Consider the following 13,151-nt stretch of genomic DNA (forward strand, 5'->3'; position numbering starts at 1 on the left):
ATGAGAATATAATTTAAAATGAAAATATTTTAATTTAAATATAATATAAAAGGAAAATACTAATAGGTATACAACACAATGTGAAAAAGTTAAAATGAACCCAGTGTAATGAACTCACTAATTACAAGTTTTCAAATATAATCCCTGAAAGGGATTTAAGAATAATCTAAATCCTGTATCTTAGATTAAATAATCTAAAAGAAAATAAAGCATAATCACAGTAACCAAGATGCTGCAGAATACTTTATAGTTTTGTGAACTCTTCTTGTTATTATTTATACATTTGTGTGCTCATTATAAAATTGTAAGGTACAAAGTTAATCTCCTTTAACTATAGCGACTGAGAGCTGAACCGAATGCTATGTGCTCTGATCTGGGACAGAAGGTAGCCTTGAAGCCCTGTGACTTAAGGGCATCGCTGTCAGTTGTGGTATGAAAACTTCCAGCTTTCTTCTTCTGTTCTTTTCTCTCAGGCTGCTTATCCAGTCGGGAGGAAGTTGCTTCTTATTACCACTGTCCCGAGGCACCCCTGGAAGCTAAGGTGAGCCCTAGACAAGTTGCTAGCTCTAAAGAATTGCTCTAGAGCAAAAAATTGCTCTAGAGCAATTTCTGTAAAGCAATACTAGGCAAACTCTACCCTTTGTTTCTGTTCCACGAGGAATAAGGGTTTTAAGGGAAACAAAAACTAAGAATAATTTCCCTTTGGCAATTCTAGGACTTTTTATATGGGGAGGCCACTAGTCAGTGATTATATTTAATGTAATTATAGTATGATAATAACATTGCATACAACTTATGTGATGTTTGTCTCATGGAGGCTCAAAGGACTCAGAGGTCACCCTATATTTGATTTTCTGCAAAAGATCATTGAAAAACAGTAATTCATAAATACCAAATAATTGGAAATTTTAATTTTACCAATAGGGTCTTTTATTAATCTGTAGTTCCCTTCACTTACCTAAGGTCACTTAGATGGGAGGATCGAGTTTCCATGGCATATTGGACTCATGGCAGGGTCAAGTTTAAATGCCCTCCACTCTGTTGTTTATAGGGTGGAGGTCAACATTTCTTAACGTTAAGGGGAGCCCTTTGTATTTCAGAAGAGAGCCATGCTTCAAATCTCTGGTCAAAAGTAAATAAATAACCAGGTGAAAAAGTCCAAGGTCATAATGACCTCTCATGGAGGTCTGCTGAGTCACAGCCAACCTGTCCTTTTTAAAGCGATGTTTTTCTTTTAAGTGGCCAGCATTTTCAACAGCCTCTAGATATGGACATATATAAACATATTCGTTTATTTCAATTTTGGCCTACTATAGTCCCCACTACTTTACATAGGATTTTTAAAAGTAAGCTTATTTTTGCTTCCCACTCACTCATCTGATAATCCCTTTTCTCCTGTTGCTGTTGGAACCCCTAACAAAACAAAACTTTTCTTCACAGGATGTCATTCTGACAAGTGGCTGCAGTCAGGCTATTGAACTGTGTTTGGCTGTGTTGGCCAACCCAGGGCAAAACATCCTAGTTCCGAGTCCTGGCTTCTCTCTCTACAGGACTCTGGCTGAATCTATGGGAATTGAGGTCAAACTCTACAATTTGTTGGTAAATGACTTTTTAATTTTAGATACAAATTAGATAATTTTAGATACAAATGCTCAATTAATACTTCATAAACATACATGACCATTAGCTTAGCAGAGAAAGATCTGAAAAGTCTGAGACCACAGACACATTTTGTGACTTATATTATACCTTTGAGTGAAGTGAGTAGTCTTCCTAAATTTTTCAGAATCATCTTGATCTCAGTGTTTTTCCCCTCCCCAGCCAGAGAAGAATTGGGAAATTGACCTGAAACAATTAGAATCTCTGATTGATGAAAAGACAGTTTGTCTTATTGTTAACAATCCATCAAACCCTTGTGGATCAGTGTTCAGTAGACGTCATCTCCAGAAAATTTTGGCAGGTAAGTCCAACAGATTTCACTTGACAGGAAAGAAGATGGGGATGGAATCCTTTAGCTGTTTCCTGGAGTGAGAAAGAAGTCCTTCACTAAGTTCCGAGACTAGGATAGAGGTCAGAGGGCTCCAGTGGGGTCCCTAGTGAGTGGTGTCCCACTGGAAAGGTAGAAAGAAGGAGAAAAAGACTTGCCTCTTAATCACTCCCATCATGTGGAAGAAAGGACTTGAAATATCTAGTTAACTAAACAGCAAATTTAGGCTCTGTACCCTGGAAGAATATGAGAAGAATCTGTAGTTCTTGACGAGGAAGACAAAACCGACAAACATCGAGTGTAAAGTATAAGCCCAGGTAAATATTTAAGTGCTAAGGTAATTCATATTAAAAATGACATCAGCATGTTTCTCTTATTTTCAGTGGCTGCAAGGCAGTGTGTCCCCATCTTAGCTGATGAGATCTATGGAGACATGGTGAGTCTCGGGCAGGATCTAATTATTTCATTCATTCCCTAGAGTCAGGGGTTGTACATATTACTGGGCTGGGACTAGTTTCCTCATTTTAGGCTTCTTTTTTTAACCCAGACAAGACACCAGGTTATATGTTTTTGGATAGTTCCCTTTGAAGCTTCTTGAGATCCCAGTCATGCTTCAGGGTAGAAAGAGCCTGTAAATCTGAGGCCCTGTGCTTAACGATATAAGGGAAATCTGGGGAGGGATGGGATTTGGAGGGATGCCAGAAAACAACTGTAAGAAGCACCTCTTCTCCTCAGGTGTTTTCAGATTCCAAATTTGAGCCTCTGGCTACCCTCAGCAGCAATGTCCCCATCCTGTCCTGTGGAGGGCTGGCCAAGCGCTGGCTGGTTCCTGGCTGGAGGATGGGCTGGATCCTTATCCATGACCGAAGAGATATTTTTGGCAATGAGGTGAGAATATATATATATTCTAAATATTTATTTATTTGTTTACTTATTACTTGCTTGCTTTATCTCACAGTGGTGGTATAGATGTGAGATTTTCCTTTCTAGGCCCTGTAGTTCTGTGTGCCTGGAAAGACACTGGATAAAGATAGTACTGGTTATTTCTCTCCAGAACTCAGTTTTTCTGTGTTGGTGAGGAAGTTCCATCTACCTCCAATTTTATCACCACACAAAAAGAAGCAACAAGCAGTAATGATCCCTAATGCTATTTGTGGGCTTACAAGGTACCAGTGCTTTACGTACTTTATTTCAATGTAATTCTCCCAACAACCCTGTGAGGCCAGTATTGGTATTATCTCCATGTTACAGCTGATAAAAATGAACTCAGATAGGTTGTATAATTTTCTCAGAGCCACACAGTCAGTGTGTGGCAGAGCTGGGCTACAAACCCAGGTGGTCTGATTTAAGAATGACACGAGGCACCACCACGTCTCCAGAGATTGAAAACTAACCCTAACTCTGCCTAGATAGAAGATAACAACAACAACAAAATTAAAAATAGACAAAAATAAACACTTTATAGAAAGAATGGTCAGAACAAGAATCTCCACAGCAGGGATGCTTAAGAAAGGTTAAATAATGTGTTTGCCGGGGGGCTTTTAGATCCGAGATGGGCTGGTGAAGCTAAGTCAACGGATCCTGGGCCCCTGCACCCTTGTCCAGGGAGCTCTGAAAAGCATCCTGTGTCGCACCCCTCAAGAGTTCTACCACAACACTCTAAGCTTCCTCAAGGTAAGGGCAGCCTGTAGCCTTCCACTCTGGGAGTCAGGGAATGCCTCCAGGGAAGCCCCGCCATTATGGGGCTTCCAAGCCAGAAGGTGGCATCATTGTCAACATTCATCCATACATTTCTCTAACTTCTGGCAATCCACTCTGCTCCTGGCCTAAAGCTGTGAGTGGGCAGAGTGTTTTTTCTTGTTAACTCCTTATGCCAGCAGAGCAAACCTAGGTTCCTCGCCTTTGATGTGGGCTCTCTTTTTAATGACCCAGTTTTTCTTTAGCTGAAGTTTTTATCCTTGATGTCTCTGCCTCTTCTCATAGTCCAATGCAGATCTCTGCTATGGGGCATTGGCTGCCATCCCTGGACTCCGGCCCATTCGCCCTTCTGGGGCCATGTACCTCATGGTGAGTATGTGGGTGGCAGGTGAGGGAAGCCAGTCTGCAAGGCTCACAGAGACAACCGGATGGGCTCCTGAGCCAGTCAGTTTAAGAACTGCCTTGTTATGAATTGTCCTACTGATGTGGTTTAAACTCAGTGCTAAATAAAAAGAAAGAAAAAAAAACCTCTTAAAATGACAACTTTTCAATACAGAGAATTGTTTTATATGCAGATACAGAGATGATATGACACGAATAAGAGGCTTTCCACACTACTGTAGCTCTCAACCAGGAGAGATCTGCTTCCCTTGGAGTGTTTGGGGATATATAGGAATGTTATTTGTTTCTAGAAGGACTGAAAGGTGCTATTGGCATCTTGTGCGTCAGCAATGCTGAATATTTTCCAATGGGCAGGGTAGTTCCATGCAATCAAGACTAGCCTGGCCCATAGTACCAATAGTGCCTTTTTTAAAGAACACTAGCATCCTATTTTCAGCTTTCATTTATCAGCATCCAAGAAGGAACACTTCAATAAACTAAAATATTAATATGAATATATCCTCTCTTCCCTATGAAAAACTCCACAAGCTCCTAAGAGCAAGAACTCTTAGTTATAAGTAGTGGAGTTCCAAGATATTTTTTACAGCAGTCCCTGCCTTGATTTCTGGCATAGGGAGTGGCCTGTTTTCCCTCCTTATGATCAGTTTGCCTTTCCCTGTTATTGGTATAGGTTGGAATTGAGATGGAACATTTCCCAGAATTTGAGAATGATGTGGAGTTCACGGAGCAGTTAGTTGCCGAGCAGTCCGTCCACTGCCTCCCAGCAACGGTGAGTGCTTGCATCCCTCTCAGGTTTCTCTAGAAACTCTCAATGGTGTATAGTGCCTTGGGAGCTCTCCCTGAGCTGGTCTTTAGCCTTTTCCTCCCCCAACAAAGTGTACAGTTGGCCTTTATATGTGCAGGTTCCGCATCCAAGTATTCAACCAACTAGGGATAGAAAAACATTAGAAGAAAAAAAATTCCAGAAAGTGCCCCAAAGCAAAACTTGAATCTGCTGCAGCCTGACAACTATGTACATAGCATTTACATTGTATTAGGTATTATAAGTAACTCAGAGATTATTTAAAGTACACAGGAGGAGGTATGTAGGTTATGCAAGTACTATGCCATTTCATATACGGAACCTGAGCATCCTCAGATTTTAGCATTCTCAGCGGTTATGGAACCAACCCCCCTATGGATACTAAGAGACTACTTACTGTATTCTCTTTTGAGAAGATTCTTACTGGTGGGTGTCATGACCTCTATTTAAAATTTGTTTCTTCCTCATCATTATCCCATCTGATTCAGGAAGAAAAATTGTAGTTGGACATTCTAAGTGAGAGGAAATCAAGCTTGTTCCACAAATTCCTTTTAAGATAAATTAACTCAGTTACTGGTTCAGCATCCCAGTGGTGGGAACTGATAGCCCTGGGTAAATGGTATTGCTGCCTCTTGCTGATTAGGGCCCTGGCCATACTAGGGTGGTCTAATCACTGATTCAACTGCTCTGAGAATAATATGCTTTTATTTTTGCAGTGCTTTGAATATCCAAATTTCTTCCGAGTGGTAATCACAGTCCCTGAAGTGATGATGCTGGAGGCCTGTAGCCGGATCCAAGAGTTCTGTGAACAGCACTACCATTGTGCTGAAGGGAGCCAGGAGGAATGTGACAAATAGGATGGAGTCCATTCTCCTGAGTATGTGTCCCATCTGGCTGGGGAAACTGGACTGAGCCCTGCTGCCCCTCCAGGAATCAGGTGCTCCTGCTGGGAAAGGAGCCTCACAAATACCACATCAAGGGCAGAGAATTGCTCTGGCTTTCCCCAGCTATAGCCGCACACACACACACTCTAAACCCCAGATTTCATCTCACTGTGCTCTGCCGGAGTGACTCACTAATTCATTAATCCATCCTTCTCCTGTTCGATTTCCTCCTTTTATCTTGAGAGTACCAGGTAAACAAAGTTGCCCAGGAAACAGCAGGGACAAGAAAATCAAGAGCTTAGGATTCAAGAAACAAAAGATTGAGGGAACACAATCTTATTCTAAGTAAGAACACACTCTCTGTAGTCAGGTTTGAAGCCCAGCTTTTCTGGCTCACTTCAGGTGTACCTCACTGTATGTAACAGTGCTAGAAGGAAAGAAGTTGGGGACACATGTATTTGGTTAATTCTAAACACATTAAGAAAATTTGCTAATTTGAAGGATACATTATAGAAACTTGTTGATTTTTTGGTAGAGAATTCTTTTGTGACAAATAATTCAATTGATAGTTTCTAAATATAGATATATGTATATCAGGCTTTCTTAAAATGAAGGCATATCTGTACTAAAAAAAAAAGGAGGAATCAGAGGACCTTCCAGAAATGCTGCTGTGTAAGGGCCAGAATTATCCTCACTTGTCAATCATTATTACTTTTGCTGTAACATTGATACTGATTTATTGATATATATATTATATTATCTTTTCATATGTTTTCTAAGAAACATTTATATTGACAAGATCTTTTATTTTGCCAAGGGCATAAATTATTATTTTTCTTTTTTTATTTTAATAAATTTTACTAAGTATTCTCTTCTGTGATGCCATTTTTCTCCTCTGTGGGAAATTTCTATCCCCAGGTGCTGCTTATTGCTCAACCTGGTTGATGTATTACCCACTAGGTTTCGTTTATTTCTCTGTTGCCTAGATCCACTAACCACTTACTGGGTAACAAGTTGAATTGGTTCAGCTAACCAAGAGAATGAGGTGTGTCCAAGATCTTTTTTCCATATGAGCTTTTTCTGTGCAAATCCTCTTAGGCACAGTTGCCTACTTTTTTCCCCTCACCATTCCCTTGGAGGAGGGAACCTGAAGTTATCTTACAAGGTTAGGGGAAGGAATGTATCATAACCATCCTGGAGATTCCTTACTAAGGGATATTTTCCTTGTCTAGAATAGGATCTTTGAGTCCCAACCCTGCCAAACACACTCAATTAACTTCCTTTACAAAAATAAACATCAAATGTCCCCCTTCCGATCTAGCTGGACTTTAGCGAAATCAACTAAAATTTACCCTTCAATTTTCTTCAGCAAATCCAAAAGGAATATACAAATGATTGAGATGATGAAAATTTGTTTCCTGTATGCCAACCCTGCAAGCTTTTTGAAAATTCCTGGCTCCTCTTTTCCTGTACTTTCCGCCCCAATTCCCAAGGATGTTTGTCCAGAAATAAACAGGAAAACTTAGTGGTTTACACAAAACGTTTTATCTTCACACATAATGTATAATTCTATCTAGCATTAGGGCATCTAGACAGATGTCTTAAGTTTCCAAATTTCCTTGATATCTACATTTTGGTAAGGGAGTCAAATGAACATTCAAAGATTAAAACACACACACATATTGGACAAATTTCAAGCAATGCAAAAAACAAAAAAAAAACCCCAACACAAAAAACCCAAAACAGCGGGGGGGCGGGGGGGCGGGGGGGCGCGTGCTGCACTGCTCAGGGCGCATGCGCGATCTTGGGGCTAGGTGCAGTGCTCTGGAAGCAGACGGTGGCCGTAATTGGTCTCTGTTGGTGAGGCGGTTACTTCTCCTTAGTCTTCGGTATTATTTCCTCTTTAGCCTATTTGCTGACCGCACGCCTTGAGAGAATCCCTTCGTACCCACCCCACCCCCCCGAATCCCTTTCGGGCCCCGTCAGGCAGGAGGCTTCCAGCAAGTGGACAAGTCATCCCTAGGTATTGTGAACACCTGTTAACCTATTCCTCTTTTTGGGCAGGTGCCAGTAAGTTCCTTGAGTTGTGAAACGGAAAAAGAAATTTCCAGTAGCTGTTGTCAGTTTTCAAAAGTATTGTCCCTGGAACTTTTTCTCAAATAATCTTGCTTTTCACCGTCCCCAGTACCTGACATACATGTTTGGATTTCTGCTGAACCAGAAAGATGAATCCTCCACTGAACTCCACACACACCACACATTACTGTGCTTGGGAGTCTGAATTTTAAGTACCCCAAAGGTTGAATTATTAAGTTCTTTGGAGAAGAGAATTCCAAGGACATGTTATTCATACTCTTACTTTAAACAGTTTGCAGTTGGGTGTCATGTGGTGACATAGAAACCTCAAATCTGGATTCTCTCTGTGGGTCAGATTATTGCACAGCACCTTTTGTAGAAACGGTCGCTTTCTGATATTCCAGTTGAGGTGTATTATGTAGGAAGGAGGGATGCCAGTTCTGGGAAGAAAAGTCTGTAAACGAGCATGTGGGTCTTAATTTTTGTCAGCGTTTCAGGCATAGAAAATAATTCTTGCTCTTTGAGACATTTACTCGTTTGAAAATTGAAATGCGAAAGTACATTATCCCCTATTTAAAAAATAAAACCACAGGGACTTCTTGCTTTAGCAGCACATGTACTAAAATGGGAACAATATAGAGAAGATGAGCACAGGACCAGCAATCCGAATTCAACAGCCGATTTGACCAAGTGGAATTTATTCCTGGAATATGAGAATGGTTCAACACAGAAAAAAATCAATCAATGAAATAAAGCACAGTAATAGAATGAAGGACAATCAAACCACCATCAACACAATTTTAGAATACCCCCCAATGCCCCTTCTGCTCATCTTTTCTGTTATTAAAACTACTGGATTAGGACCACTTCTCATGTGAATTTCTCAGCTTGGGATTCCAGACCATTCAGGTAGGTAGAATGCAATTGAACGCTAAATCCATGTGAAGGAATGCCTATGGTTACAGAGTCTCATGGGAGAGGTTTTTTTTCCTTCCAAAAGGCAGACCAAGGGAGATTAATTTTTAATTCATCCTTTTGTTCAAGCTTAGCATTTGAAGGCTCCTGATTTCATGCAGAGTTTAAATTCCTAGTCCCTGCCTTACTTGGGCCTAAGGCCTCCTCTCTGCATCTTAAAATCCAAACCTCTTGATTACTGAGATGTGTGCTGGGTTCAGCTGCTCAGTTGTGTCTGGTTCTTTATGATCCCACAGACTGTAGCCCACCAGGCTCTTCCGTCCATGGGATTTGTCTGGCAAGAGTACTGGAGTGGGTTGCCATTTCCTCCTCCAGGAAATCTTCCCCACCCAGGGGTCAAACTGGTGTCTCTTGCATTGGAAGGTGGATTCTTTACCACTGAGTCACTTGGGAAGCCTGGTTACTGAGATAGCACCAGCATAACCATACTCTTTTTTAAAACAATAAATATTATTTATGGCTGCGTTGAGTGCTGTGGCATGCAGGGGCTTCTCTCTTGTTAAGGCAGGCAGACTTCTCTCGTTGCAGGGCACAGGCTCCAGAGCAAGAGAGCTTCAGTATTTGTGGAAAGCAGGCTCAGTAGTTGTGGCATGAGCAGGCTTAGTTCCTGGACCAGGGATCAAACCCTCGTCCCCTGTTTTGGAAGGCAGATTATTAACCACTGGACCTTCAGGGAAGTCCCAACCATACTCTTTTTTTCTTCTAGTTTTTAGTTCTCTCTTTGTGATCCTTGAGAGGTACCTTTACCCTCTTGCAAAATTAGCTCTGAATCTGAAAGTATGTCTTTTAGATTTGATTTAACATATCTAGGTGTTTTGAAGCCCACATATTTATTTTCACGTTACCTGGTTTGCGATATTGTTATAGAAATTCCCATACTTTTTGGTCCCTCCCACCTCATGCTTCCTCCTTCCATTCTTTTCCCCTGGAATTCTTCCATGGCAGATAAAATTCTGTGCCATTCCCAAATTGTTGAGAATATTTCCTTCACCTTTTTCCCTTAAGTGTAACTTGGCTGTCTCCTGAAAGACAGTGCCAGCCTTACAGCCTGTTTGAAATTGGTGTTTTTCTCAGTCTAGAAGTCTCATTTGAAGGGACCCTGATGCTGGGAATGATTGTAGGCAGGAGGAGAAGGGGACAACAGAAGATGGTTGGATGGCATCACTGACTCAATGGACGTGCGTTTGAGTAAGCTCCGGGAGTTGGGGATGGACAGGGAAGCCTGGCGTACTGCAGTCCATGGGGTTGCAAAGAGTTGGATGCGACTGAGCAACTGAACTGAACTGAACTGAGAAGTCTAACATATTGATTGTCCTCCCAGGATCTCTGTTCTCTGAGTCACACAATAATTATCCTTTAACATATAGGCTATAAAACAACATTGTAAATCAATTATACTCCAATAAATGAAATATAGGCTATATTACTTTACACCCTTTCTGTATATTCTGTTTACTTGGGGCCTTTACATGTGGGAAGTTTCAGTATTTCTGTGGATAATCCAACCAACACCTATTAAGGCCTCCTGCCTATCTTGGACTGGAGGCACTGTTAATCCTACCCCTATTATGGCCGCCCACTCCCACAGCCACACCTTTGTTCCTTATGGTGACCTTGAACTAGACTATTTTACTAATCTTAAACCCTGATATATAAGTAACTCCTTACACTTTGCTTGCCCTCCGGATTGATCACAGTTTATACTTAGACATTATTCAACATTCTGATCTCTCTACACTTTTCTCCCAAGTCCATCAACTCCCTGCATTATTGTTATTCTATTTCTTTTTTTTCCCCAGCATTTACTCCTTGGTGCAGTACTCAGCCACCTTCTTGCTAGCCACTTGAACTTCTCAGCTTCCTTAACTTTGTGTAGCATCTGCTGTGGGCAGTCTTTACCAGAAATTAATCTAACCTTGAACCCTCTCCATTTCTATACCCCACTCCCCGCCAAAAAAAAGGTAAATTGGTGCTATTGGTGAATGGTCTCCAGCCTCACTTTGAAAACCCTTTTACTAGTGCTGCTTTAGAAGCCTTCAGTTGAAGATGGCAGAGCACAGAATGGAAGGAGCCCAACTGCCTGAATTACTGCTTAAAGGAGAGGACCATGTCAATGAGGATGTTTACTTCCCCCATATGCTTCACCAGTGAGTAAGTGAAGTTGCTCAGTCATGTCCGACTCTTTGTGACCCCATGGACTGTAGCCTACCAGGCTCCTCCGTCCATGGGATTCTCCAGGCAAGAGTACTGGAGTGGGTTGCCATTTCCTTCTCCAGGGGATCTTCCTGACCCAGGGATTGAACCCAGGTCTCCTGCATTCCAGGCAGACAGTTTAACCTCTGAGCCACCAGGGAAGCCCCATGCTTCACCAGGGGCCATACAATACTAGTTTGTCCCAGGATTGTTGATGCTAAATTCAATCACTTAGTTAAAGTGGTGTTACCTAACAGAGCTGTGATGAGGGATTAAATGAAAGACCCAGTGGGCCTGGTTCATAAACCTTACTCTTTCCCCATTCCCTGTCAGTCTTTACTTTGGGCAGATACACATTCTTGAGTACACTTTCCCACCAAAGATGCCTCTTGGTGGGACTGGTAGTTATCACTAACTTGAGATTACTTAAAAAAATTTTTATTATGAAACTTTCAGGGGACTTCCCTGGTGGTCTAATGGCAAAGACCCTATGCAGGGGCAAAGGTTCGATCCCTGGTTGGGGAACTAAGATCCCACATACTACACTGTGCAACCAAACAAGCAAATACACAAGTGTAAATATAATTTAAAAAAATTCTCCTAAAACACTTTTAGAGTAGTTTAATGAATCTCAGTGTATTCACTAAAAAAAAAAAATCACCATTTTGCCAATAAGTTTTGTAATTACTTTTGAGTTTTATCCTTTGAGCCTGTCTTTTCTTTCCCTAATACACAGGTCCTGAATTCTACAGGGGGCATTGGGAAAACTTCACTTATGAATTCTCCTTGTTCTATTAGTCCAGCTTGTAGGTAAGTGCTAATGATCAGTACACACTGTTGGAGATAGTAGCACTGGTTCAGCATGTCCAGAATTGCTACATACCTCTCAAACTGAGCACTAGTCACCTGGGGGTCTTGTGGTGTGACACATTCTATGGCTCTGGAATGAAGTCTGAAATCCTGCGTTTCCAAACACATGTCAGGGTACTGCCAGTGATGCTGGTCTGAGAAAATGCGTTGAGTTGGGAAGTGTTCTTAGAAGGTGAAATCTTGATATCTGGGATACAAACAATAAGAAAGAAACATCTGATAAGAAGGAAACAAGCTAAGTAATGCCCAGAATTTCCTTCCATAGCTTAAATGCTTTGAGTCTTTGCTCCTATCCTCTAGCAATTGCAGAAGTAACTAAGCACAGTGGCCCCCGCTACTACTGGGAAGAAAAGCATGCTTGAATTAAGGACTTAAGAGCCCTGAAAAAAACTGCGGTAAGTTTGATCCAGTTTCTTCTGTACAATTAATTGTCCTAGTGTCTAGTTCAATGACTTGTGTCTAGTTCCACTGAAGCACGGCCCAGACTGTCACGCAGACTTTTCCTTACCTTTTAAAATAGTTGTTTCTGTAGGCAGGCAGATGTAGTTAAAGCACAGATGAACCAGTCTGTGGAGGTGTGGCCCCAAAATTTTTAATTCTTTTGAACACCCAGATGATAGAGACTAGGCAGAGTTTGTTATAATCATGAGAAATGAGAGGAGTGGCTGAAAAGTTCCAAAATAATTGCTCATGATTTCATCTTTGATTCTCATGTTGGTGTGGAATTTGGTCAATCAGCCACCACATATTAGGCATCTACTGTGTGAACAAACAAGACAGAAATGTCCTAGTGATAGGGGAGACAGAAAATTAACATGCAGCAAACAAATAACTAAGATGATTTCAGGTACTGAGATGTGTACTAAAGAATTGAAACAGATCCTGCTTTTCCTTGTTCAGTCTTTACCTCCTTTTGTTTTAATTTAAAATTTTTTTAAATTTTATTTTTGGCTGCAAAGCATGTGGGATCTCAGTTCCCTAACCAGGCATTGAAGCCAAATGCCCTGCATTGGACGCTTGGGGTCTTAACCACTGGACTGCCAGAGAAGTCCCTTTACCTCCTTTTTCCCTTTCTTCTTTCTTTCCTCTTTTTTCCCCTTTCTGTCAGTCCTTTCCCTTGAACCTTATTGACATTAGATCTTCAACATGGCTTACAAAGATAGCTCTCAAAAGAATCCTTTGAACTGCTACCAAAGTACTGTCATTTATGAGAAAGAGGCATAAATACCCCAACATACCCCACCCTTTTAAATTGCAATGTTTT

General features: G+C 41.2%; 1 protein-coding gene across 6 annotated transcripts in view; it reads left to right on the forward strand.

Moving 5' to 3' along the window:
• The window catches only part of TAT (tyrosine aminotransferase), a 34,841-nt gene that overhangs the window by 2,805 nt on the left and 18,885 nt on the right, over positions 1–13,151 (forward strand). For 2 of the 6 annotated variants that reach the window (XM_069548972.1, XM_069548973.1), the window contains exons 4-13: positions 474–541; positions 1,441–1,599; positions 1,822–1,960; positions 2,371–2,423; positions 2,723–2,875; positions 3,533–3,661; positions 3,971–4,054; positions 4,758–4,856; positions 5,606–5,766; positions 7,143–7,313. In XM_069548972.1, the coding sequence (XP_069405073.1) occupies positions 474–541; positions 1,441–1,599; positions 1,822–1,960; positions 2,371–2,423; positions 2,723–2,875; positions 3,533–3,661; positions 3,971–4,054; positions 4,758–4,856; positions 5,606–5,746 (1,025 nt within the window). In that variant the 3' untranslated portion in view covers positions 5,747–5,766; positions 7,143–7,313. Of the gene's footprint in view, positions 1–473; positions 542–1,440; positions 1,600–1,821; positions 1,961–2,370; positions 2,424–2,722; positions 2,876–3,532; positions 3,662–3,970; positions 4,055–4,757; positions 4,857–5,605; positions 7,314–7,837; positions 10,258–10,843; positions 10,976–11,753; positions 11,828–12,187; positions 12,283–13,151 lie in introns of those variants that run through there. The other 4 variants (XM_069548971.1, XM_069548970.1, XR_011248403.1 and 1 more) reach the window with 3 other exon arrangements.

The sequence above is a fragment of the Ovis canadensis genome, chromosome 14, assembly GCF_042477335.2.
Source record: "Ovis canadensis isolate MfBH-ARS-UI-01 breed Bighorn chromosome 14, ARS-UI_OviCan_v2, whole genome shotgun sequence".
NCBI classification, from domain to species: domain Eukaryota; kingdom Metazoa; phylum Chordata; class Mammalia; order Artiodactyla; family Bovidae; genus Ovis; species Ovis canadensis.